This window comes from Borostomias antarcticus (assembly GCF_949987555.1).
Source record: "Borostomias antarcticus genome assembly, chromosome: 1".
NCBI lineage: Eukaryota > Metazoa > Chordata > Actinopteri > Stomiiformes > Stomiidae > Borostomias > Borostomias antarcticus.
The window spans coordinates 34,945,529-34,971,714 of NC_140234.1; the positions used below are offsets into that span (position 1 = coordinate 34,945,529).

At 45.8% G+C, this 26,186-nt stretch overlaps 1 protein-coding gene across 2 annotated transcripts in view; it reads right to left on the reverse strand.

Annotated features, from left to right (window-relative positions):
• lsamp (limbic system associated membrane protein) overlaps window positions 1-26,186 on the reverse strand; it is a gene marked incomplete at its 5' end in the record, with an annotated part of 285,984 nt that overhangs the window by 16,930 nt on the left and 242,868 nt on the right. For both annotated transcript variants that reach the window (XM_084439149.1, XM_084439148.1), the window contains one exon: window positions 21,310-21,435. In XM_084439149.1, coding sequence (XP_084295275.1) covers window positions 21,310-21,435 — 126 coding nt within the window. The remainder of the gene's footprint in view (window positions 1-21,309; window positions 21,436-26,186) is intronic.

A 26,186-nucleotide genomic window follows, 5' to 3' on the forward strand; every position in this document is an offset into this window, starting at 1 on the left:
CACACAGACATACACCAGTGTTTGTCATGCCTCTCCTATGATGTTTTTAGCCTCTCTTACTCGAAAATGTAATTTAATGTAATTTATTGCTTTATAAATGTTCTTAGCCGTTAGACAAACATACTCCAGGAGCTTGCTCGATCGCCTTGTTGAGAGGAGTCAGGGAAGAATTTTTACAGCTCACTTTTCTGGCCCCCGGGTGATTACTGGTTTTTTGCTTCCCTCTGGAATATGTATATTAACACAACACTTTTCTTGGCATTGTACTTAACATCAAACTTGACCCCATATTCTGAGCATATGTTAAGCAGCTGGCTGAACCCAACACCACTGGGCGATTCAATGGCCAAATCATCGGCATACATAAAGTGATTTAAAAGAGTGTTACCAATCAAGCAACCTGTCTTACACCCCCCCCCCCCAACTGCTTCGAGAGGTCATCCATATATAAGTTGAATAGGGCAGGGGGCAGCAGCCCCCCCTGCCGTACCCCATTGCCTACACCGAAGGGAGAGGATAGGCTGTTCCCCCATTTAACCTGCATACATTGTTTTGCATACCAGTATATCAGGATGCGTATGATGCTTCCAGGCACGCCCCTAAGCTTGAGTTTAGCGAAGAGCTTGTGGTGATTTACTCTGTCGAATGCCTTGGATGCATCAATAAACCCAATCAGCATTGTTGAACCCCACCTTCTATATGATTCAACAGCTTCTTTCAAGGCATAAATACATAGACCTGTACTGTGCTTAGCCTTAAAACCAAATTGATTATATGTGGTGTAAATAAAATCACTTAATCTATCTAGAAGCATTTTCTCTAGCACTTTTGAAGTATGCTGGCTAGGGCAATGGGTTTATAGTTGTCCATACTCCCTACTTTACCCACCTTGTCCTTAATGACAGGTACTAAAGTGACTGTCAGCATTGAGTCTGGTAGTATTGTATACCATGTGTCATCAGCCCTGTGAGGCAAATGGACAGCAGTGCTGCTACTCTGGGGCTGGGGCTGACCCTGGGGCCAACTTGAGGTGCTCTGCTGTGATGTTATCCATGCCGCTCGCTTTGTTATCAGCTAGTTGCCCTATAGCGTGGTAGACCTCATTGGGAGTAAAATGTACCACTTCCTCTATCTTGCCTGCACAGTAAGGCTCACTTTCGATGCAGTTGAAGAGGGCGGCATAGTGCTGCCTCCACAGTTCTGCTATATTATCTGCACCAGATACACCCTCAATGTTGCATGGTAGCACTGCTTTGGCCCTATTAGTTGCTTTTACCTCTTTCCAGAATTCAGTGGCATTGTTGCCAAGCAAATTCTCAGCCATAGCGTGAGCTCTCAAGTCTTGCTCATGCTTTTAAACAAAGCGCACTGCATATTTAAACCTAGCATTAGTAAGCTTCTTGTACCCCGTCGGGGTCTACCAGCAATAACCCAGGCCCTATGGGCCGGCTTAGCATCTGCATGGGGGCCAGATACATACTTACTCCAACCTGGCTTGATGTTTTTAGCCTTTCTGGGGTGAGTGTGCAGAGGTCTACTGGCCTCATGTATAGCGCTCATTAAACTACTGTACATAGCACAGAGATCCTTACAGTGAGAGACATTATCACAGTTCACATTTGAGCATAAAATAGCATCCATGGGTAGCTGTACTTCCCTTAAGAGGGCATCTGTCCTCCCACAATAAAAAAAGACATCCTCTTTGGAGAGTTTAGCCCACTCTATCTTAGCCCCATAGGCACCATCATCTGTTGTACTGTATACGTCAGGTTTTCAACATTTATCATAATAGAGACAGGTACTGTAAGTGATCTGTGGTAGCCAACCCGTACAGAATTTCAACTTTTACCAGACTGTCATGAGCATCGGCTGAACAGATTACACGATCCAGCCATGATGTTGTGTGCCATGCTTCACTGATGTAAGTATAGCTATCTACGGGCAGGAATTCTTTGCTGGAGAGAACCAGTTTACTATCTTGACAGAACTGTATCAAGTGCTGACCAAAGAGAGATTTGTCATCAGAAATGCATGCATTCAAATCGCCCATCACAAATATATTTGCATATGCACTTTCCTTAATAAAATAACTTATAAAAGCTAATCTATTCATATATTCATCTTCATTTTTGTAACAGTCATATGGAGTGTAAACATTTAAAATTACAAAAACATTAGTGTCATGTACAACTTTAATTGCTATACACCAGTCCACCTCTAGCCTGATAACACTGATCAGTGGGTCATATTTTTTGCGTCACAGAATGGCCACATCTCCGTGTCTTCTGCCTCGCACAATTCTGCTGCTTAAATCCGTTGTGGACTCTCCTGCCATTGTGGACAGAATTAAGTTTATCAAGGTCTTGTTTGGCTAAAAATGTCTCTTGCACACATAGAATATCCGTGGTCTCCAGTAGCTGGTCTATAACAACACGATGCGCTCTGTCCCCAGCACTCTGTCCTAGGCGCACTCGGCTGTTATTTTAAAGGAACTACACCGGCTTTGAACAGTCTATCTTTTGACAGGTTACATCACGGCCAAGTTTGTCTTTCATGTAACTGGCCAATGTCGCCGAGTCTCGATTAGGCAAAACTTTTGTCGCAAATAAACTCACCAGCCTAGTCTTTATGACATGAATGTCCCCACCGGTACGGGTTCCAACAATGCCACCTGTTTTCTTTCCTCTGGGAGGATTCAGACAGGGTTTGGGCTTTACCGCAGCCGGTGATGGCCCTTCTTAGCCACACGGGACCAGGGTGGTGTAATTACCGCATCGCTCCACTTGGCATGCCAGACTCCCTTTGATGCGGTGGTTGGCCCATCCAGGCCCGAGGCTGTTCTCTCCTCGCTGGTCTAGGCCTCCGCGCTGCCACAGGTCTTCTCACAGGCTTGGGAAGTGGGCGCTCTCCCGCGCTTCTCTCCAGGTTGTTCATGAGCACCCTCGTTGGCATGGGGAATGGGTGCTCTCCCTGGGTTTGCTCTGGGCTGCTCAATAGCACCCAGACATTGGTTTATACCTGTGGTTATGTCATGCGGGATCGTTACAGGCGGTTGTCTGCTGAGACACAGCCTGCTTCATGGTGGCAATATCTGCACCTAGTTGTTCAATCCTCCCGAGCAGGCAAGAAACGGCGAGGCTATTGAAAGTCAGAGGTGGAAGTTCGTCATATATCTTGATGGTATCCTATACATAATAATGATGTACAATAAGCATACATAAAATACCATTAACACTAGGGGAGTTATGGGTACAGAAAACATCTTCTCATCCAAATGCAGCAGCTGGGTTAGTTGGGGGAGATTGAGCAATATTTTGCAGTCTGCTTTGCTTTGCTTTACACACACACACACACACACACACACACACACACACACACTACTACTACACACACCTACACTACTACTACTTCTACTACTGCTACTACTACTACTACCACAATACAGACACACACACACACATGCACCGTACGCACGCACACACACACAAACAAACACACAAACACACACACACACACACACACACACACACAAACAACTACGAGAGAGAGAGAGAGAGAGAGAGAGAGAGAGAGAGAGAGAGAGAGACTAGCACTCCGTAACTGCAGTTGAGGGCTGGATGCTGATTTGCATACCTTCATGCATCATTCATAAGAATCACTTTACCGCTGTGTGAAACGTTACATTTATTTTGCGAATGCTAATTTATGTTAAGCAGTTGATTTCAGAAACTTGGGGGAGATGAGCACAAATGGCTCTGCGACAATCGCTTCCTTTTGTCTACACAGCTCCACACTGTGTCTAAGGGCTTGCATGAGCACACACACACATACACACACACACGCACGCACACAAACACGCACACACACACACACACACACACACACACACACACTGTCCATTAGTCTGGTAGACAGGGAATATTTAGATGATTTTGGGATAAATAGATAATTATCCAAGTTCTGACTGCCAGAGCTTTGCCTCCCAACACTCCCATTAAACAGCTCCGCCTACTTTGGGGTAAACACACCTTTAGGTGGTGCAAAAATTCCAAAAGGCCTAACTGCCTTAGCCTTGACGATAGCACCAGTGGGTTTGAGCCACCACCACCAAGCCCTCAGACTCACTCAACAGCAACTGATTCAACATGCTGAGAAGACCTCTGTCTGGAAGGAAATATATTCACATGATTAGGATAACCAATAGATAATTACTATTCAAGTTAATTGCCTAAGTTATTCTGGAACATTCCTAGTGGGAAGATAATGGATGACTAACACACCAGAGGTGTTGTTAACGTTCGGTCGCAGCAGCTATAAGATCCAGAGCGACCCGACCATAAGCACGTCAATTAGTGTCATAGTAGTAGTAGAGACTGGTCTGAGCCACTCTACAACCGGACACTTTTTGAAGGTCTCGGTCTCATCATGGAATCGACCACATTTTTCCTCTCGGACAAAGAGAAGTGTGGATCAAGACCAGTCTACACCGCAGCTGCGGGAAAACCACTCTACTGCCTGTGCATTGTCTAATTTATTACACACACACACACACACACACACACACACACACACACACACACACACACACACACACACACACACACAGCAATAAAAGAGGTGGGCAGATGGATCTTTCAGATCAATTTGAGGAGAGCCTATGGTTTGCATGTTCTATATTTTATCTCGACTCGGTCACGCCCTTCCTCGGTCTTGGTCTTGACTTGGTCTCAACCCCTCAAAGTCTTTGTCTTGTCACGGTCTCTATACACTCCGGCCTTGGTCATGACTTGGCCTCGGCTTAGGTGGTCTTGACTACAACACTCAACGAACACAGTCTCAGTCAGTAGCGCCAGATGCAACATGCTGCAAAGAGGAACCAGGATCCACCATTACATTATTAAACTACCAGCCACCATTACGTCAAATCAGCACAATCAAATCGCGATATACTGTTATCTATGATATCTGTTAATGGGGCGTCTATTGTATGACTCTGCTCAGACGGCTGTAGATAGGAGCCCCACATACCGCCACCCGCTAGGCGTTGCTAAGCAGTCTGCCTTCGCAGCATCAGATAAAGCTGTCGGTTCCTCCACGTCCACAGGCTGTCCTTTGTGGAGACTCCCCATCAGGGAGGCAGCAGGCCGGGGGACACCGTGTCTCTGTGTGGGGCCACCAAGGTCACGTCGTCTCTGTGTTCATACAGGACCACCAAGGTCGCCGGCGACCTCGCAGGGCGTACGGACGAAGAGAGAGGGGCCACGGCGGAGGAGGAGGAGGAGAATGGAGGAGGAGGAGGAGGCTAAAGGCCGAGGTAAACAGGCAGCATCGCCGGAGAATGACAACAACAACAAGAAGAAGCAAAATGTACATGAATGTGTGTGTATGTGTAAACCAAGATGTAACGGCAGATGTGTGTGTGTGTGTGTGTGTGTGTGTGTGTGTGTGTGTGTGTGTGTGCGTGGTGGAGAGAGATAGAGAGAAAGTAGGGGGAGAGGAGGATGGGCATATCGGAAGCAGTCAGAATCTCAGCTCTGTGTAGATCCAGTGACAGAGTGAATTATAGACCTAGTGACAGGGTGAATCTGTGTAGAGCTAGTGACAGGGTGAATCTGTGTAGGCCTAGTGACAGGGTGAATCTGTGTAGAGCTAGTGACAGGGTGAATCTGTGTAGACCTAATGACAGAGTGAATCTGTGTCAGATCTAGTGACATGGTGAATCTGTGTAAACCCATTATAATTTACATTACATTACAGTCATGTAGCTGACACTTTTGTCCAAAGCGACTTACAATAATTGCATTTAGGAAAAGCCTACTACTACTTGCCAGAACTCACAAGTGCATCTCCTTTCTAAAACAAGTGACTAAGAGCATAATCTAGTGCTGAAGGCAAAGTGCAAGAATAGCAAGCTAAAAATGCAATAGGTGCTTAAGAGGGAGGATTGTGGTAGTACTTGAAGAGATGAGTTTTAAGCCTGCGGTGAAAGATGGGCAGCAACTCTGCTGTCCTGACATCAGTGGGTAGTTCATTCCACCACTGCGGGGCCAGGAAAGAAAAGAGCGGTGACCGTATCGATCGACCGCAGGAGCCTCGGAGTGATGGGGCAACCAGTGAGAGCATAGTGGTCGGGAGGGGGTATAGGGTTTGACCTTGGCCTGGAGGTAGGAGGGAGCTGTTCCTTTTATTGCCCTGTGTAAGCCTAGTAACAGGGTGAATTTATAAAGACCTAGTGACATGGTGAATCTGTGTAAGCCCAGTGACATGGTCAATTTATGCAGACCTAGTGACATGGTGAATCTGTGTAGACCCAGACAGTGACAGGGTGAATCTATGTACACATAGATGGATGGATGGATGGATGGATAGATAGATAGATAGATAGATAGATAGATAGATTTATTCATGTATCTATTGATTCATTCATACAGACACAAATAACATATATTAAAAATAAAAAAGATAAAATGTACAGGACGGGCGTGTCTCCTGCCCAGACCAGCGGATATACGATTGTGACGGAAAAGGAGTGGTCAAACTGCATGGAGTATATGGCAGAGCATTACCCATTTAAGAACTGAATGACCTGTGGAACAAATGAGAACTTGCTTCTATTTGTTTTGAATAGCGGGGCGCGATATCGTCGAGCAGATGGCAGTTGTTCAAATGCCTCTAGTCACCCACAATGTTGTTTGTCTTGTTCATTGTTCCGCCTCTATAGAGGCATTCCATACTTGGGAGCGTAATCCCTAACAATTTACTGGCCGTTGTTACAGTTTTCCTTTCTGTGCCTCAGTGGCATTGCCAAACCAGCAAAATGATGCAGAAGGTTGAGGCACTTTCAATAAAAGCACGATAGAACATTTGGAGCATTTTGTTTTGGACATTAAAATATAGACATTTCTTTGTTATGTACTTATAGGTACATTCTTTGTTGTGTCTTAGTGCTCGTGAGGTCTGTCAACAGATTCCATTTAAGATTGTGGTCGAACATAAAGCTGAGTTACGTGATCATAGATTCTATCGGTTCTCCATCAATACTGTACAGTAAACGTAGGTTGAGGGGATTGCAGCTTTACAAAAATCAATGGACAATTCCATAGTTTTAGACGTGTTTAAGAGCAGATTAGACTTCTCACACCAGTTTAGGAAGTAGTCATGACCTGGCCCACACTCCTCCTAATGAGATAGGAGAGGCAGTATCATCTGTGTAATTAATGAAGTGCCTATTGGAGAAACTAGTGCATATAAACAATGAAGATGTTGAACACAACCTTGGGGGGAGCCTGTGCAAGTGGTTATTTTAGCAGAGAGTGACGTACCCACTCTGACCTGCTGGATTCTACAGCCAAGAAAATCAACAATCAATCCATAAAATCAAGCTTCAAGTGAGTATTCTGTAGCCAATATATCTGCTTGAATACTGGGTTGAGTAGTGTTAAAAGCAGATGAAAAGTCCACAAATAGGATCTTAGCATAGTGACATGGTGAATCTGTGTGGAACTAGTGACAGAGTGAATCTGTGTGGACCTAGTGACAGGGTGAATCTATGGTAAACCTAGATAGAAACCTATAGTGACATGGTGAATCTGTGTGGAACTAGTGACAGGGTGACTCTGTGCATACCTAGTGACATGGTGAATCTATGGTAGACCCTAGTGACAGGGTGAATATGTGTAGACCTAGTGACAGAGTGAATCTATCGTAGACCTAGTGACAGGGTGAATCTATGCTGACCCAGTGACAGGGTGACTCTGTGCATACCTAGTGACAGGGTGAATCTACAGTATGGTCGACCTAGTGACAGGGTGACTCTGTGTAGACCTAGTGACAGAGTGAATCTATCGTAGACCTACTGTAGTGACAGGGTGAATCTGTGTAGACCTAGTGATAGGGTGAATCTGTGTAGACCCAGTGACAGGGTGAATCTATGATAGACCTAGTGACAGGGTGAATCTGTGTAGACCAAGTGACAGGGTGACTGTGTAGACCGTAGACTTAGTGATAGGGTGACTCTGTGTAGACCTAGAGACAGGGTGACACTGTGTAGACCTAGTGACAGAGTGAATCTATTGTAGACCTAGTGACAGGGTGAATCTGTGTAGACCTAGTGACAAGATGAAGCTCCTCCTGCTTACTGTATGGCTCAGATGAGTGAAGCATAGCACTATAGCGATAACAAGATTATGGCTTCAATAGCTTCTGACGCCATACTCTACAATTATGTATGTATGTATGTATGTATGTATGTATGTATGTATGTATGTATGTATGTATGTATGTATGTATGTATGTATGTATGTATGTATGTATGTATGTCTGTATGTATGTATGTATGTATGTATGTATGTATGTATGTAAGCAACCTACATGTATACCACAATCTACCACTCACCGATCCTGTGAACAGAGAAGGCATCTGCTAAGCGGTAACTCAAGGATGAGTGGGGAGCAGAGAACACCAGCTAATGTACCTAGCTCGCGGCACTAAACCACAGGCAAACCAGATAACACGGGGGAGGAGAGCAGGCAGGGACTTCAAATGCATAATTTAACATTCATTAACTGATCCCAGCCCCTGAATTATCCAATGATGTGAATGATCACACATCTAATGAGACTTCTTATTTGCATACTAAAACACAAATTTTTTCTTCATTTAAAAAAAAAAAAAATTTACCCGTCCTTCTCTCCTGCTCCTCTTTTTTCCTCTGGCTATGTAATATAATTCCATCGCTCCCAGCTCTCCTCCTCCCTCGCTCCCCCCCTTCCCCTCCCTCTCCTCCTCCCTCACCCCCCCCCCCCCCTGAATGTGGTCAGTCTCTCAGGTAGTAATTTTCGGGGCCCGTATTTCCATCCTGGACTGCCTCCTGCTCTGATGTGGGGAGCGTGCCGGAGCAGATTCCCTGCTTGACCCGGCGACTTTATTTCCCTTCCAAACGTGCTCAGCAGGAGGCCCCGCACCCCCGCCTGCGACCTTTAAACAAACTCAGGAGAAGTAAACACTCCGGCGGTGTGTGTGTGTGTGTGTGTGTGTGTGTGAGAGAGAGAGAGAGAGAAAGAGAAAGGTCGTCAGACCACAGAACGCAGACCCAGCCCCCCCCCCCCCCTGTTCTCCACCTGACTGACCGCCATCACCCTCCCCCACAGACAACCCGCCCACCGATGGTCAGATCGATACCAGCCGCTTCATAAAGCTTCTCTGGTAGAATGGAAGCTCTGGCGGGTATTAATGCCGCCGTGGGCCCGAGCATCCTCGCTCACGTTCACCTTGGCCGTGCCTGACGGTGCTGTCACACGATGTTCAGAGCAAAGAGTTGTTTACGGCGTGATCAAGCAAAGCACCCAGAACTGGGGCGTCGATTACGGGCGCTTCGTTCCGTTGTGTGAAATAAGGGGCGTGTCCATTCCAGCCCAGAGCCATCAGACTTGGTTAAGAAGGCGAAGCCGGTGTCGTCGAAAAACTGAAATCCGAAGGTTTTTCCTACTCCTTGACATTATAAAGAGCCAGCACAATACTGTAACTGTAGCAGAAGGCCTACCACCCCGGTCCTAGCACCCTCTGCCTGGGTGGCTGTCTGGCACCGTACCCCATCAGCCACGCCTCTATCAACCAGCCACGATTGTTACCCATCCAGATTCAGCCCGCACTCAGTTGCCACTTCATTAGGTACACCTGCTCGTTGTCACACCCTTCTCCCGCAAACAAACACCTTAAAAAAAAAAAAATAATAATAATAATAATTCAAGACCACACCACAACTGTCTGTACTTAAGGAAGCTCAAATGGAATGATGCGCCGTTTGAAAATGTGAAGAGACTAACATGATAGTTGGCACATATTTTCTCTAGTTATTCACAGTAGGGTGACAATTGATTCTCAGTCGGTTCAGACGAAGTGATCTGTGAAGGAAAAGAGAGGTATATCCAGTACATTCACAAACCTCTAGAGAAACAGGACCCAGTGATTTTCTTGAACATGTTGTCCCCCTGATAATAAATCCACCATGCTTTCCCACCCTCATCATTAGGCTGAAGCACAAACATTACCCAGCCTTCCATTCCTCTTGTGTACTGTCCATAAGACTTGTTCTGTAAAAATGTTGGTCAGGTCCCCTGACTGTAGAATATAATCTGATTAGGGATTGGTTGTGGCGTTAACATGAAGAGTGGGCATGTCAGAACAGCCTGTGTTGTAGGGAACTGCCACTGTGCCTTAGCACCAAATCCCATTAATGCCTCCTTCGCACATTCCAATGAACTGCTCTGCTAGCCTCGAAGCGAAGTTTTGCATAAGCCTGTGGTGGTGAAGTGAGGCTGAGTCGCTTGCTGCCCACACAGCTGCTCACAGCTACGTTGCACGTGGGCTGCCTGTGTAATGGCAGCAGTCAAAGATGCTTCCCTTGCCAGAGACTAGCAGGCGCTGAGCAGAGGAGAGGAGGTGAGGTCACAGTTGGGAGTGGAAGAGAGAAGAATGGGGAATAGTGTGAACGGGCTCCAGCTTGTGGGCTCCCAGTCTCAAACTGTAACAAACTGTAATAATGCTACTACTAACAATAATCATTTGTCAATTTAACACGTTAATTAGATCAGTTAATCAGTTCAAAAAATAACCTGCTAAAAAATTTAACATTTCGCACAGCTGACCCCGTAGGCTACGTCATATGTCAGGCATCATTAGCTTAACGAACACGATGGGACTCATGGGAGCTGAGGAACAAACTTTGCTTGGCCCTCTGCATGGAGAGTTTACATATAAAAAAGGCCCAGATGGAACAGTCAATAAGAAAATGGTTATATGCACTCTGTGCAAGAAATAATTTGCGTATTACCATCAGAGCAATTCTATCTTAACGTATCTGTTATGGTTTGGGCTGGGTCCGCCCCGGCTCGCCCCCTGCTCCTAGTCTGGACCCACGCCCCTGCCCCGGACCCCTGGTTCGTTCTGTTCACCCCCTGCTCCCGGTCCAGACCCTCGCCCCTGCCCCGGACCCCTGGTCCACTCTGCTCGCTCCAGGTCCAGACCCCCGCCCCTGCCCCGGACACCTGGTTCGCCCTGCTCACCTCCTGTTCCCGGCCTGGATTCCTGACCCTGAGCTCCTGTGCCCCCTGGACCCTTCTGGACCCTGAGCACCTCCCCTCCCAGTGACTGCCCCTGCACTACCCCCAGAGACTTTTGTACATGTTGGTCACTTTGTCACTTGGTTTTGTTCAGCCTCCTTGTGTGTTTGGTCTTCTATGTTGGTTTGTGTCCTCCCAGCCCCAACTCTAGACACCTGTCCCCTCACTAGTCTCACGTCACTTCAGTCCCTCCTCCTCCTGGCCCTCTAGCTCCCCGCTCTAGTTTTCTGCCCTGTCCCATTCCCAGCCTCATTCCCTGTTCCCTTTCCTTGTGTCCTTGTTCCTCTGTCCTTGTGTTGGTGTCTTGTTGGAATCCCTCCATGTCCTTGTCTGGGTGATTGTCTGCACCTGTGTCTCGTTATGTCTTGTTGCACACCTGTACGTCGTTCCTTGATTGTTATCCCTGACTGAGTACACAGTATATGCCCTCCTGTTTTCTTTGTTCTCTGTCTGTTCATTGTCTATGTTAGTGCATGGCTCCAAGCGGTTCCCTTTTTGAGTTTGATAATTAAAACACCCGCTGCCTGCTGTCTCCATTTTGGGTCCAACCTCCACCACCCACCCACCCTGTGTCGACTGTATTAATGGTGCATTCGTTTACAACTGCGAGGTGGCAAATTGCAATTTACTACTAGAAATTATTAAATAAAACGCCGCATGAACTCGCACTTCCTTGTCGCAAATTCGGATATGTTTCTTAGCCCCCAGTTGCCGGCCCCCCATTCGCTATAGCTCAAATGCACACAGGTCAAAGGTAGGTATTTTGCCACTTGCGACTTGCCAGCTCCGACCACAAACAAATGCACCATAATCACTTCCACAGCCATCGGCCCTGCTATTAGCAACGCGCTGCACCAACCCACACTCACAGAGAACAGGCATCAAATGAGTAAGCCGACCTCTTGACACTCAATTGCAAAATGGATTGCTGTGGACTGTAGGATAATTGCTATGGTAGAAGACAACGGCTTAAAGGAAATATTTCACATTGCGTCCTTAGATACAGCTAACAAGCCACCATCAAGAAGTACAATAGTTTTGAAAATTCAACAGCTGTATGACACTGAAATTATGAATTGCCCCAAGCCGAATATGTTGCTCAGATATGTTGCTCAGATATTTATTATATTGACATATAATAAATAATTTAATAAAACTATAATTTTGACTTCCAAAGGCACCTTTTGTAATGTCTCTTCTGCCACAATAATGTAAAGTCTTTGAATTGAAATATCTACATTTGAGGGCTTTTCCCAGCAAAAAATTATGTGATTATAGTCGATTAATTTGATTAATTAATTACAGATCATGTAATTAATTCCATTACATGTTTTAATTGACTGACAGCTCTAATAAAAAAATAAATAAAAAAAAACAAAAAACATTTGTATAGTTCTTTTCAAGACACTCAAATCCACATTACATCAGTGTGTACCTACAGCACATCCTGTTCATGAGAAATAAACTACCTTGAGCCTTGATTATCAGATGCAAACTACTGTAAAATGTCAGCTACTAGAGGCAGCCCCCATCTGACAGTGTGACTAATCTGAAAGACAAAATGCAAATCATGTTTTTGGTGTACTGTGTGTGTGTGTGTGTGTGTGTGTGTGTGTGTGTGTGTGTGTGTGTGTGCGCGCGTCTGTGCGATTGAGCATGTGGGAAAGCGGACTGCGTGTTTTTGTTCTTCTCTGCACCCACCCATCCGTGATGCTCCATTCTTTGTGTCAAAACAAACAGACACAATTATAAACTAATTATGTCCCCTGGTAACAAACACCCGGCAGCCTCCGCCCCGGGAAACTAAGTAGAGCTGTAATCACTGGGGAACCTGGAGGAACTCCTCCATTACCTTCTCTCCGTGATGAACGCCCACTCAGCTGCGCCCAGCCAGTACATACATCATCCATCACTTACGCCGTTCAGACCACAATGTTACAAGGTGTCTCTTTTAATTACAGTCTATCTAGTGTACACAGACAAACACCCACCCACACACACACACAGATGTTTGATCGCACAGACGAAACAATACAATGGCAAAATTCCAGGGATAATTGATTATTGATGGTCTGAGCATGCATACACAACATCAACCTGACGAGCCAGATGGTTTGCTTTACACAACCATCTGGGAACTCTCCGTTGGAAACCTTTTGGAAAAAGGCAGGAACTTTCAAAAATACTTTTTTCTAACTTCAACCGCTCCTCGCTATCGTCACACCTTAGCCTGCCAGTGTAGCTATTTGTATTTCCTCTTAGAATGCTGATTGGCTAGAATGTTTTCCGATCTGGCACAAACGGATCTCTATGGAGAGTATCCAGACTGATTCAGACTGAACCAACTGACTCCTATGTTGTGTTAGCCTTGTGAGACCATCCTGATCTCGCAAGCTCACATTCCGTTTCTCACAACGTAACACAACATAGGAGTCAGTTGGTTTGTTCTGGCATTTATATTGACAGACCCCCCCTTTCCCCACCCAGCATCTGACAACCAACCAGCGTCTGACAACAGCAGCGGTACCATGGCTCTGGGGCTGAGGTCCAATCCCCTTTTTCTAATCCCTTAAAACTACGCTGCACATGTTTATTCTCCTGAATCCATTCTAAAGTACTGGATTTGGCTTAAAAAGTCCTGCTGGTACAGTTTTGACTATCCAGACTGGGTACAGTCTTTGATGCTGGGAGCTTAGGATTGGACAACTGCCTGAAAATAGCTGTAGTCGCTAAAACACAGCACCCTCGCTATAGTCGCTAAAACACAGGTGGGCTACAATGACAGATGGTTTGAATTCAGATATAATTATTCCCCTGACTGGAGACTGAGGCTGGAGGAAGCTGTTCCGGTGACATCAGGGACAGCTGTTGCCACGGTAATAGCGTGGCTGCAGTGTGACAGACACTTGCTTCCTGTGGGGCCTGTGTCGACTGTAATATTCACTTCCTGTGGGGCCTGTCGACTGTAATAATCACTTCCTGTGGGGCCTGTGTCCACTGTAATAATCACTTCCTGTGGGGCCTGTCGACTGTAATAATCACTTCCTGTGGGGCCTGTGTCGACTGTAAAAATCACTTCCTGTGGGGCCTGTGTCGACTGTAATAATTACTTCCTGTGGGGCCTGTGTCGATTGTAATAATCACTTCCTGTGGGGCCTGTGTCGACTGTAATAATTACTTCCTGTGGGGCCTGTGTCGACTGTAATGGTCACTTCCTGTGGGGCCTGTGTCGACTGTAATAATCACTTCCTGTGGGGCCTTTGTCGACTGTAATAATCACTTATTATAAGTAGCGACTGTAGCGAGTACTGTACAGTAGCCTGCCTACGCTATAACATCCACGACTACGAGAAGACTTAGAATAGGCTACATAATAGTTTAGCGTATGTATTCTAACATTTATTGTGGTTAGCCTACATCTTTAGGTCACTGAATGGCAGCATACCTTAGAAAGCAGTAGCCTAGTGTAGTCGAGGGTAGCGTGTAGGCAGTTAGGTGCTCTTTAACTTAACCTACTCCACTTTGCTCAACTCCAAGTCCTTTATCCACAGAGACTAAGAATATTTGCTGTTACATTAGGCCTATAGTGACGGGTAGTTCAGACCTCTGAAGGGAGTCAGAATCTGATACCAGGGTTGCCAAGTTTGACCAAAAGCTTGGAGTAAGATTTGCAAGGGGGGGGGGTCCTAACAGAGATTTTTGATTTCTCTGTGTGAGAATTGTGAAGTGCGGCGTGTGAGCGTGAGAAGAGGCTGAAATGCGTGTCTCACGCTGAGACGCGTGAGACTTGGCAACCGTATGATACATTCATGATCAGTAGGTGTCAATCAGGTGAGGGAGAGGGAGGCAACAGAAAAGACCATATGGTGCACTCTTTTTTTTTATGAAATGTGTGAGTGTCACAAATCAGCCTCCATGACCCATTTTGAGTGTGTCTTGTATGACAGCTGTGTGCTTGTTTTTTTTATTTTTATTTTTTAAATTGCTGTTGTTTTTCTTCCGTGGCTCTCCCTGCATGCCTGTCTGGCATTGGCAATCAATACACCTGCTGGCAGTCACCTCCATCTTCTCTCCCTAGAAAAGCACTTCCTGTCTGCCAGTCTGCGCTGGAATGTGCGCCGTTCATGGTCTGTAGCTCAGCACACCCAGCTAGCTCAATTTGTTTAAGAAAGGTTTTACCTACACCGTTTTGCCTGTCTGACACTCTCTCTCTCTCTGTCTCCAGGACCTGTCTGAGCCACCCGCCAAGCAACCAGGCCACTCTGAGCCAACTCCTTGGGATTCTTAGAACTAAATAAACTGCATTTGATTTTGCTCAGACATGGTTGTCTGTCTGCTTTTGGGTTAAGCCTAGATACGTGACAGTTAGTTATTTTTATGTCCTAAAAATATGTTTTCAAACGTCTTCCACTCTGTTTTTGTCCACAAATCGCACCCTGGCGCTAGCATTAGTATGCCGCTAATGCCTAAATGAGAGACAGCATGGAATCAACTGAAATGTTCTCCATCAATCAACAACATTATGGGTAAGTCGTAAATGAGGCTCTATGTCCACAGTTCTCAACTACCCCTTTAATAAACACTTCCTTCCCTGTGTTGACTGTAATAACCACTTCCTGAGGGGCATGTTGACTGTAATAACCACTTGCTGAGGGGCCTGTCGACTGTAATAACCACACACAGGTGTGTTTAGCACTAACCATCAGCTGCATTGTCTTGTCGGCACACAAGTAGAGCTGTTGTAAATCAAATCAAATCAAACTTTATTTGTATAGCGTATTTCATACACAGTGGCCACACAATGCGCTTTACAGAGAGCAATGGGGGGAAGGGACATAGATCCTACCCCTACATTTTCCAGAGGGAAGCAAAACCAAGCCAGGTCCAGCCTGGCTTATGTGCATGGCTGGCTTGTTTCTCTTCAGGACTGGTAGGACGGAAGCTAGTCATGCCACTGAAATAACTGTGAATTGAAATGACATGAAATAATGTCTGATAAAGTATGATAGGTCTTGTCGCCTAGACACATCAGTTCCAATGCTTCCAATGCTAATCCAGCACAATAAGAGCGGGATAGCCTGTAAGCTCATGGGCTCACAACAACTAGCAGCAGCTTCCATAACATTAATGGTAGCGATCAGTGGCTAAAGCAGTTACACTGATGATTTCTGTAATGTTAGCTATTTTGCTGCAATTGGTTCACCTTCTGTTTCTGGACAAAGGTAAGGGATAAACCCAGATAACACAAGGCTAGCGGACCTACAACGGGTCCCCAATGGACGAGCTGTCAGACCTCCGGCCGAATCCGCTGGCGGGTTCCTGTCCATTTGCATATCGAATGGCAAGTGGAACTCTGGCAGATTATTAGCGTCAGGGAGAGCGGTCCGCTAGTAATCTGAAATGCTCCCACTATTGCTCCACCACCATTCCACCGGTAGTTTATTGTCTATATCCTAGGCTCATTGGCCCTAGGCTTATGGATTTCTATTGCTAAATTAGCTTATTCTGAATATTTTTTGTGTAACTCTTCCTTTCATAGTCTCCTAATTACTAAACATTTACCTGGTATATACATGCAAAGTATAGCCTAATATATAATGGGTAATTACTGAGACACCTATACTGTAGGTATAATTTCAAAACAGGAGTATTTCAAGTGTTCAATTACTGCACATAAATTCAATAACTGACATAGCACCACCAGGTTACCACATTTTTACATAGCTTCTATAACATTCAGTGACAAAAAAAATCTTGCCCACCGGGGCTTGAACCCCTGACCTTCCACATGGGAGTCAGGCACTTTATCCACTACACCACCAAGGATCTGGAAAGTGTATGGTGTGTGCTGGGACTACTGCCTCTTGTGGTGGCAACATAGAACTGCAGGTCAACAACATGATGGAGGGAAAGAGGGAAGGAGGGAGGGAGGGAGGGAGTGACAACCGGACAAATGCTATCTATGGTGCGCTGGATTCCAGCCACGCACAAAAACAGTTCACCCAATTAAGGGGCAAAAAAGTGAGCTGTACAAAGTTCTTTCCAAATGTGTGTGTGTGTATGTGTGTGTCTATGTGCGTGTTTGAGAGACCGACAGAGAGAGAAAGGGTGAGATGAAAGAGAACAAAGAGAGCAAAATAGTTTGTGTGTGTGTGGTTTTATACTGTATGGGGCGAATTCACAAAGGGATTGTGTGGGTTTTTCTGCCGCTATACCTGTGCAAATAACCCCAAAATAAACCTTGCTATTCACAAAGCACTCACAAAGGTTGAAAAACCGTGCTAACTGCGTTGCCATCATCATAGTGTTTCTGTGCGCTTGTTCTGTTTGCCGATACTTAAATGAGGTAATATTGGTGGAAAATGTGTGTGTTTCAATGCAAATGAGCCTCAAAATGCAAAAACTGTCCACTTCACAAATATTTGCGCTAATTGCCACACGCAGTTATAGTGAAATTATTTGTGTCTTCAGAGAGTTGGTGGTAATTGAAGCGCATTTATAAGGGTGTCATGGCCAGCGTTTCCGGTGATGATGGCAGCAGTTATTGTAGCCAGGCAAAGGCATCGTAATTCCAGGCGTGCTTGTGAGAAAATCACTTTTTGAATTAAGCGAGACCGAAATCATCCAGAGATACAGGTTGCCAGCTCAAGCAATTCTTGCTCTACTTGATGAAATCAAGGATGATATTGAGCCTGCCACCCAGAGATCCCATGCAGTACCTGGCATTGTCAAGCTGCTGTCAACACTCCAGGTTCTTGCCTCTGGCTCCTTCCAGACACCTATCGCAGGTGCCTCTGGACTATCACAACCATCCATCAGCAGGGCCATATCGGACTTAAAGGAGTAGTAAAGGGAAAATGCATGTTTATCCCTGTTTTAAGGTTACTTATAATATACAATGGTTCAGATCAAAACGTTGACAAAACTAGCACTTTTGAGAAAGTCTGATAATTGCTCTACCACCATTTAGGTCATACAATGGATGTGGGTGGGCACCTTGAAAAATCATTCAAAAACATGTTAAACTCTCGATTTCAAAGACAAGAAGCTCACCGAGGGGGTAATTGGTGTCCGTTGGTGTTCTGACATCAAATTTGCCGCAAAGTATGAATCCTGTAGGGTTTTATTGATCATTTTATAAAATCCGGAAGGAAGCGGAACTACTTACGGTAGCTATTGTTATTGTTTGTGTTGATAGGCTACCTAGTTTGCGGAAGTTTACACACGTATGTGCTGCGACTAAATAGTTCTATGCTAAATATTTTAAAAAGCCTTTCCAGATGAACTAGAATCTTACTTTATGGCGAATTATATGTCAGAACGCCAACTAACACCTCTGTGAGTTTCTTGTCTTTGAAATTGAGAGTTTTACATGTTTTTGAATGATTTTTCAAGGTGCCCACCCACATCCATTGTATGACCAAAACGGTGGTAGAGCAATTATCAGACTTTCTCCAAAGTGATAGTTTTGTCAACGTTTTGATCTGAACCATTGTATATGATCATAAGTAACCTTAAAACAGGGCTAAACATGATTTTTCCAAAAAGCAGGAGTTCTTCAACGTTCCCAGCTTCCGCAATGTTGTAGGCACAATTGACTGCACTCACGTAGCCTACCAATTGTACCACCGTGGGAAAACCAACATGGTTTTAGAAATAGGAAGCAAACACATTCAATCAACATCCAGGTAGTGTGCAATGCCAGTAATATATTAACGAATGTGGTTGCCAAATTCCCAGGGTCGGTGCACAACAATACATATTTAGGAACAGCAGTCTGTACGGAATGATGCAAGACATGCATGACAATCCCTGGTTGCTGGGTAAGAAAGTTATTTTGAGAAAACCTTTGTTCTGTAATGTTCATTGCAAATGTGTGGGGAAAAAGTATGTGCTTAGGTATCATAGGTGACGGCGGCTATCAACTCCAGCCATGGCTGATGACTCCCGTGAGCAATCCTACCAACGTTGGAGAGGCGGTGTACAATCGGGCTCACATCAGAACACGCGGTGTGATCAAGCGTACATTTGGGATCTGAAAAAGCCAGGTTAGATGCCTGGATCGTAGCGGTGGGGCAAAGCTATACAGTCCCCCAAAAGTATGCCAGAACATTGTACTGTAATGTGCTGCACCCTGCACAACATTGCCATGAGAGTCGGTCTGCGCATGGATGTGGGTCTGCATCCTGAGGAGCACGGACATGAAAACTCAGACGATGGAGCCACCTGCCATGTACGAGCAGATGAGGGTAGTACGGACATGTCAGGCAAAACATAGTCGCACATTATTTCACATTATCTGCTTCGCTGTCTCTGCAACAAAATAAAGTTGTCGAATTACACCTTTGTGACCAAAAATACAAATAGGCCTATGACCAAACATTAAATGAAAAGTAAGAAAAGTAGCCTACGCCCAACTTCGGCCTAAACATTCAGCACCATGGACAGCTCTGCTTAAACAAATTTATTTTGGGATGACATGCCAAATGCAATGACAAAAAAGATACAGTGACAAAAATAAAAGATGTCAGATTTTTTGGCCTGGGAGTTATTGAATGATATTTACTCCTTTGTTCTCTTTTTCAAATCATTCCATCTCCGTTTGCAGTCCATACTAGCCTATTGTGTTTGGAAACACCAACTGCGACACAGACTGGGATATAAAATCCCAAATATGTTTTTTTTTTAGCTGTGAGTGTTATGTTTTTTGCTTGTAATTATGAGGCATACCTGTCGACCTTGTCCGTCAACAATTCCAGTTCGCGCTCGGAAAATTCAATCTTTCTTTTTCTCTCTGCCATTGTCCTGGGACATGCATACCGTTGCATGGGCAGTATTAATAGTACTTTACCATATCAGAAGCAAATAGCACTCAATCATTAGCACAATATCTTTATTGAATAGGTCGTTAAGTCGGAGCACGTAGCGGGCGCAAATGACACGCAGTTCATGGTGATATAAGCGGCCACAATCCATTCTTTGTGAATTTGCCCTTATGTGTATACATGCTATTCTTGCACTTTGCCTTCAGCACTAGATTATGCTCATAGTCACTTGTTTTGCAGTAGAAAGAAGATGCACTTGTGAGTTCTGTCAAGTAGTAGTACACTGACTTTTCCAATGCAATTATTGTAAGTCACTTTAGATAAATGTGTCAGCTAAATGACTGTAATGTAATGTATTGTAATGTGTGTGTGTGTGAGAGAGAGATAGAGAGAGAGAAAGACCATGTGTGTGTGGTTTTATGTGTGTGTACCTGTGTGTTTGTGTGTTTGAGAGAGAGATATAGAGACCGTGTGTGTGTGTGTGTGTGTGATATTATGTGTGAGCACCTGTGAGTGTGTATCAGAGAGAGAGCGAGAGAAAGAAAAACAGAGAGAGAGAGAGTGTGTGTGCATGTGTGCGTGTGTGCATGCGTGAGTGTGTGTGCATGTGTGTGTGTCATCAGTGAGATGCCGTTGCTTCTGGAGCAAACAATGTTATGCAGCCATATTGAGCACATCAGAACACAGTCCCCCGAGCCGGGATCGCGCCGTCACCATCATCATCTCTCAGCTGGAACGAGCTCTGTGTCTCTCTGGCCAGGGGGTCACATCAGGAAGACCACTCTGACCAGAGAGAACAACCTGGCGGAGAGAAAGAGGACCAAGAAACAGCTGTTTAATTTGTCCTCACGGTTGCTCGGCAAGAACAACATGGGAAGATAAGAGAGCCCAGATTTGATAAGAGTCCACTGTAATTCACTGAGACACACACGCGCGCACGTGCACAAACACACGCGCACACACACACACACACACACACACACACACACACACACACACACACACACACACACACACACACACACACACACTCACTCCCAGACAGGCTGGTCGATCAAACAGAGAACCTCATTTGATTGAGTGCTGTGTTCTTTGTGTGTTGACATAAATCACAGCTTGGCGATGTCAGACTTATGGACATCACTCTTGTCTGGGGTTTGACCCCCCCCCCCCCCCCCCCACTCTCTCTCTCTCTTTTGCACATGCACACACACACGCGCGCACGCGCACACACACACACACACACACACACACACACACACACCAACAACAACACCAAGGTTGGAGAAACAGACAAATGACAGAACGTTCCCTTGTGATGACGATGCCAATGCGAGCTGAGAGCTGATTGGCTGGTTCCTACCTGAGGGGTTGAGGAGCCTCCAGTTGACGGTGGGGTCGGGCCTGCCGTCGGCCAGACAGCTCAGCGTCAAGTTGCTGCCCTCGTTCACAGTGATGTCCTCGGACACTTTGTAGATGCTAGCAGGAACTACAGGACAGACAGACAGAGAGAGAGAGAGAGATGGATAGAGAGAGAGGGAGGGAGAGAGAGAGGAGAAAGATAAAGGGAGAGAGAGGAGAAAGAGAGGGATAGAGAGGGAAAAGGAAAGGAAGGAAGGAAAAAGAGAAAGAGGAGAAAGAGAATGAGAGGAGAGAAATGAAGGGAGAGAGAGGGAGAGAGAGAAGGAGAGAAACTGAGTTGAGATATTGATTCATTTTGATCAATATACGGTTAGAAACATGGTGTATAATCAATCTGAGGTGAAGTAGTGAGGGCAGATGTTGTCGGTATATATTCAACCTTTATTTAACCATGTATGTCCCACTGAGATTAAATCTATTTTACAAGAGTTTTAGTGGTAGTAGTAGTAGTAGTAGTAGTAGAATAAGTAGTAGTAGTAGCAGCAGCAGCAGCAGCAGTACTAGTAGCAGTAGTAGTAGTAGTAGTAGTAGCAGCAGCAGTATTATTATTATTATTATTATTATTAGTAGTAGTAGTTGTAGCAGTATTGGTAATAGTTGTAGTAGTAGTAGTAGTAGTAGTAGTAGTATTATTACTAGTAGTTTAGTCATAGTCAGTGTACAGATGGAGTAGGAGGGTAGCAGGGCTGGAGTGTCTAGTTTATGAAACAAGATGTTACATTTGTCTGAAGAGGAGGCTGGTTTTGTGTGATGATGGGAAATGAGCTTAATTAGCATGACCATTGCGCAATATAGTTTGGCTGATCCACGCCCAGTCTGATCACATCAGTCGATGTGCTGAATGGATAGTCCACAGTCTAGGCAACGCTGAATGAGATGTGCCGCTATTAATATTCAACACGTGTCCGAGCAGAAATGAGAAACATTTAAAACTTCAAAGCAAGAGGGAGTTTATGTGGCGGCAGCCTCATCCATTATGTGGGAGGAGATGAGATGGAGAGAGGCGAGGCGTCCAGGTGTTTGACTGATGGTCCGGTCCGGACCGACGCACAACGTTTATCATCTCAGCCGAATGTCTAATGAGCCTCCTCCTCCCTGTGCACATTTACTCAGACAGCAGACAAAATACAAATAGAAAATGTTTGGTGTGTCAAGCTGGCTGGGATAAACTCGGAAGGTTAGACAGGGCTTCATTTCCAGAAAGGTCAGTGGTTCAACTGTGATGAGGGGAGGGCCTCCATCATGTCTACAGAGATAGTGGGTGAGGAGTGGGGGGTGGGGGTGACTCCCCAGTCGACTCTGTGGAGTCCTTCCATTTCCTGGGCTCCGTCATCTCCCGGGACCTCAAGTAGGAGCTAAACATCAGCTCCCTCACCAAGAAGGCATGGCTTCCTGAGGCCGCTGAAGAAGTTCAACCTGCCAAAGACAATGATGGTGCTCTTCTACACCACCAAGATCGAGTCCATCCTCCCCTCCTCCATCACCGTCTGGTATCCTGCTGCCACAGCCAAGGACAAGGCCAGACTGCAGCGTGTCAACCACTCTGCTGAGAGGGTGATCGGCTGCAGCCCGCCATCCCTCCAGGACCTGCGTGTCTCCAGGGCCCTGAAGCGGGCAAAGAAAGATTGTGGACGACCCCTCCCACCCTGGTCACAAACTCTTTGAACCACTCCCCTCCAGCAGGAGGCTGCTGTCTATCAGGACCAAGACCTCTCCGCACGAAAACAGCAACTGGCCTTATCAACAAGGCACGAGACCCCCACTGACTATTTTGTAGATGATTGTTGATTTTATTATATGATCTTGTACAGTATTTGCCTGATTGCTATGTATTTTGCCATGTCCTCCTTATTTATTGTTTATTTATTGTTGTGCACCAACAGTCCAAAACAAATTCCTCGTATGCGCAAACCTACCTGTCCAAAATCAATCTGATTCTGATTCAGTGGAAGTTAGTGAGACAAGCACATCCAACACAGCTACATTTAACACAGTCCTCTCACTGTCCCCCGTGCACACAGACCCTCCCTCCACGCCCTGGGAGCCAACAGCAGGGTTGTGTTGAGTGTTTCTCCGTAGAACATCCACCTAGACAACACCTGACAAGACGCGTCACCGTGCAGATTAATAGAGAGGCTAGTTACTGCCGCTTGTCATATCTGACACCGTTCTGTACACGCTGTCAAATGAGAGACGAGGTATGATCAATAGCAGGGTGCCGGGCCCCTCCCTGAGCGTGGGTCTGCCAACCGCAGTGTTATTACAGCTCTGTCTGCCTCGTGTGTCCCCTACCCGACACACCATTTACACTCCCTTTAGATTTCCACTTTCCTCTCTCCCTCCCTCTCCCTCCCAGTCTCTCTCCAAATCTCCCTCCCAGTCTCTCTCTCTCTCCCTCTCTCCCCCCTCTCTCCATCTCATCTGTCTTGTTTCTCCGTGCTCTCTTTCTCTCACCTCTCTCCCTCTCTCTCCCTCCCAATCTCTCTCCCAATCTCCCTCCGTCTCTCTCCCTCTCTCCCCCCTCTCTCTCGTCTGTCTTCTCTCCTTGCTCTCTTTCTCTCACCTCTCTCCCTCTCTCTCCCTCCCAGTCTCTCTCCCAATCTCCCTCCCAGTCTCTCTCTCTCACCCCTCTCTTCCCCCTCTCTCTCATCTGTCTTCTCTCCTTGCTCTCTTTCTCTCATCTCTCTCTCCTCTCTCTCTCCCCTCTCTCTCTCTCTCTCTCACATCTGTCTTGTCTCTCCTTGCTCTTTCTCTCTCATCTCTCTCTTTCTCTCTCCCCTCTCCCACTTCTCTCAGCCCAACCCTCTAACACAAACCGACAACTTAGATATTTTATTGCCAAACATTTTAAATAAAGCCTTACAGAGTTATTGCGTCGAGTCAAATGACCCCAGAAAGTGAAGATGTGTTTTTCCCAGATATGGAGAGATAGAAGTGACAGGGAATCCAATTGCTTTTCTCTCAAACAACTGGCCTCAGAACATCAGAGCTCTGATTGGCTAGATGATAAAAATTTGTTTTGGAGGAAACAAGCCCGGGCGCACAGATAGCCCTGTCACGCTCCTGACACAAATACTCGATGCTGTGATGTTTCGGCTTATGAGATGTGAGGAGGAGGAGCCAGTTCAGTCAGGAGCCCACGGCTGCCAGCCAAGATGGTGGTGATCTTAGCCATGGGTAGACCTTCAGGGAATAATGCTCCACAGGGAAGCTCTTTGAGAAAAGCTTTACCTTTCTAGTCAGCACTCCAAAGGCATAAACAAGGGGTTCTTGAAGTCGAGCTTACACACACACGCGCACACACACACACACGCTATGTGTAAAATACTGTAGTAGCCATATACTCATATTAAGTGGATTTATAATAATAGTATTTATTTAGTAGTCAAGTAGATTTACAGTAATTGGGTTTATTTGTGAATAATATAAACGATTTCACCAGTGATAGGAAATAGGTTTTTCTTTCTAAATACTCCATAACCCTGACCCTCAACCTGACTTGCGTATATTGTATACACAGTAATTAACTTTTCAACTCTGAATATCAACTTCTAAGCCAGTGAGGATGTGGAGCAACTCAACAGAAGATTACAGGGGAAGCTCCTGCATCGCATGGTTATCTAAGATGGTTGAGAGAGACAGAGAGAGAGAGAGAGAGAGAGAGAGAGAGAGAGAGAGAGAGAGAGAGAGGGGGCTGCGGGCACTTCCTGGTTCAGAGAGAGAGATAGAGAGAAGGCTGCTCTACTTCCTGCGCTGACAGCCCTGCCTCCCAGGGAGAGGAAGCTGATCAAAGTCCCAGTCTGCTGTTCCTACACTCTAAACAATCTAAACATGTTTCCTTCCTTCCTTCCTTCCTTCCTTCCTTCCTTCCTTCCTTCCTTCCTTCCTTCCTTCCTTCCTTCCTTCCTTCCTTCCTTCCTTCCTTCCTTCCTTCCCTCCTCCTTGAAGAAGGAGGGATTATATATTAATATATTAATATATTAATGAGGTCTACATTTAAAAACAAGGTAGCCTTTGAAATATATGAGACAAACAGGTTTAGAGCTACCCGCGGTGAGGATGAATATATACTCGGTCCACTTGATGGAATGTCCTATTTTCAACATCTATTTTTCTTATTTTAGAGCACGGCATGTATAGGCTGACGTTACTTCTGTCTTGCAGTATCTCACTTCCCTCTTGGTTTGTCGTTACGTTTCTCTGGTCATGCAGTGTTCAACTCCTACTAATGTTATCAAGGAATCACTCTGATTACAGTAATGATAGCTAGGCTGTCACGTGTAGACTGGTTGAGAGAGACAGAGAGACAGGGAGGGAGACATGGGGAAGGAAGGAGAGAGAGAGAGAGAGAGAGAGAGAGACAGGGAGGGAGACAGGGGAAGGAGAGAGAGAGAGAGAGAGAGAGAGACAGGGAGGGAGACAGGGGAAGGAGAGAGAGAGAGAGAGAGAGGAGAGAGGGGGAGACAAGGGGGAAGGAGGGAGAGAGAGAAAGAGAGAGAGAGAGACAGGGAGGGAGACAGGGGGAAGAGGAGGTAGAGAGAGAAATAGGGAGGGGAGACAGGGGGAAGGAGGGAGAGAGAGAGAGGAGAGAGAGACAGGGAGGGAGACAGGGGGAAGGAGGTAGAGAGAGAAATAGGGAGGGAGACAGGGGGAAGGAGGGAGAGAGAGAGAGAGAGAGACAGGGAGGGAGACAGGGGGATGGATGGGGGAGAGAGAGAGGGAGGGAGACACGGGGAAGGAGAGAGAGAGAGAGAGACAGGGAGGGAGACAGGGGGAAGGAGAAAAGAGAGAGAGAGACAGGGAGGGAGACAGGGGAAA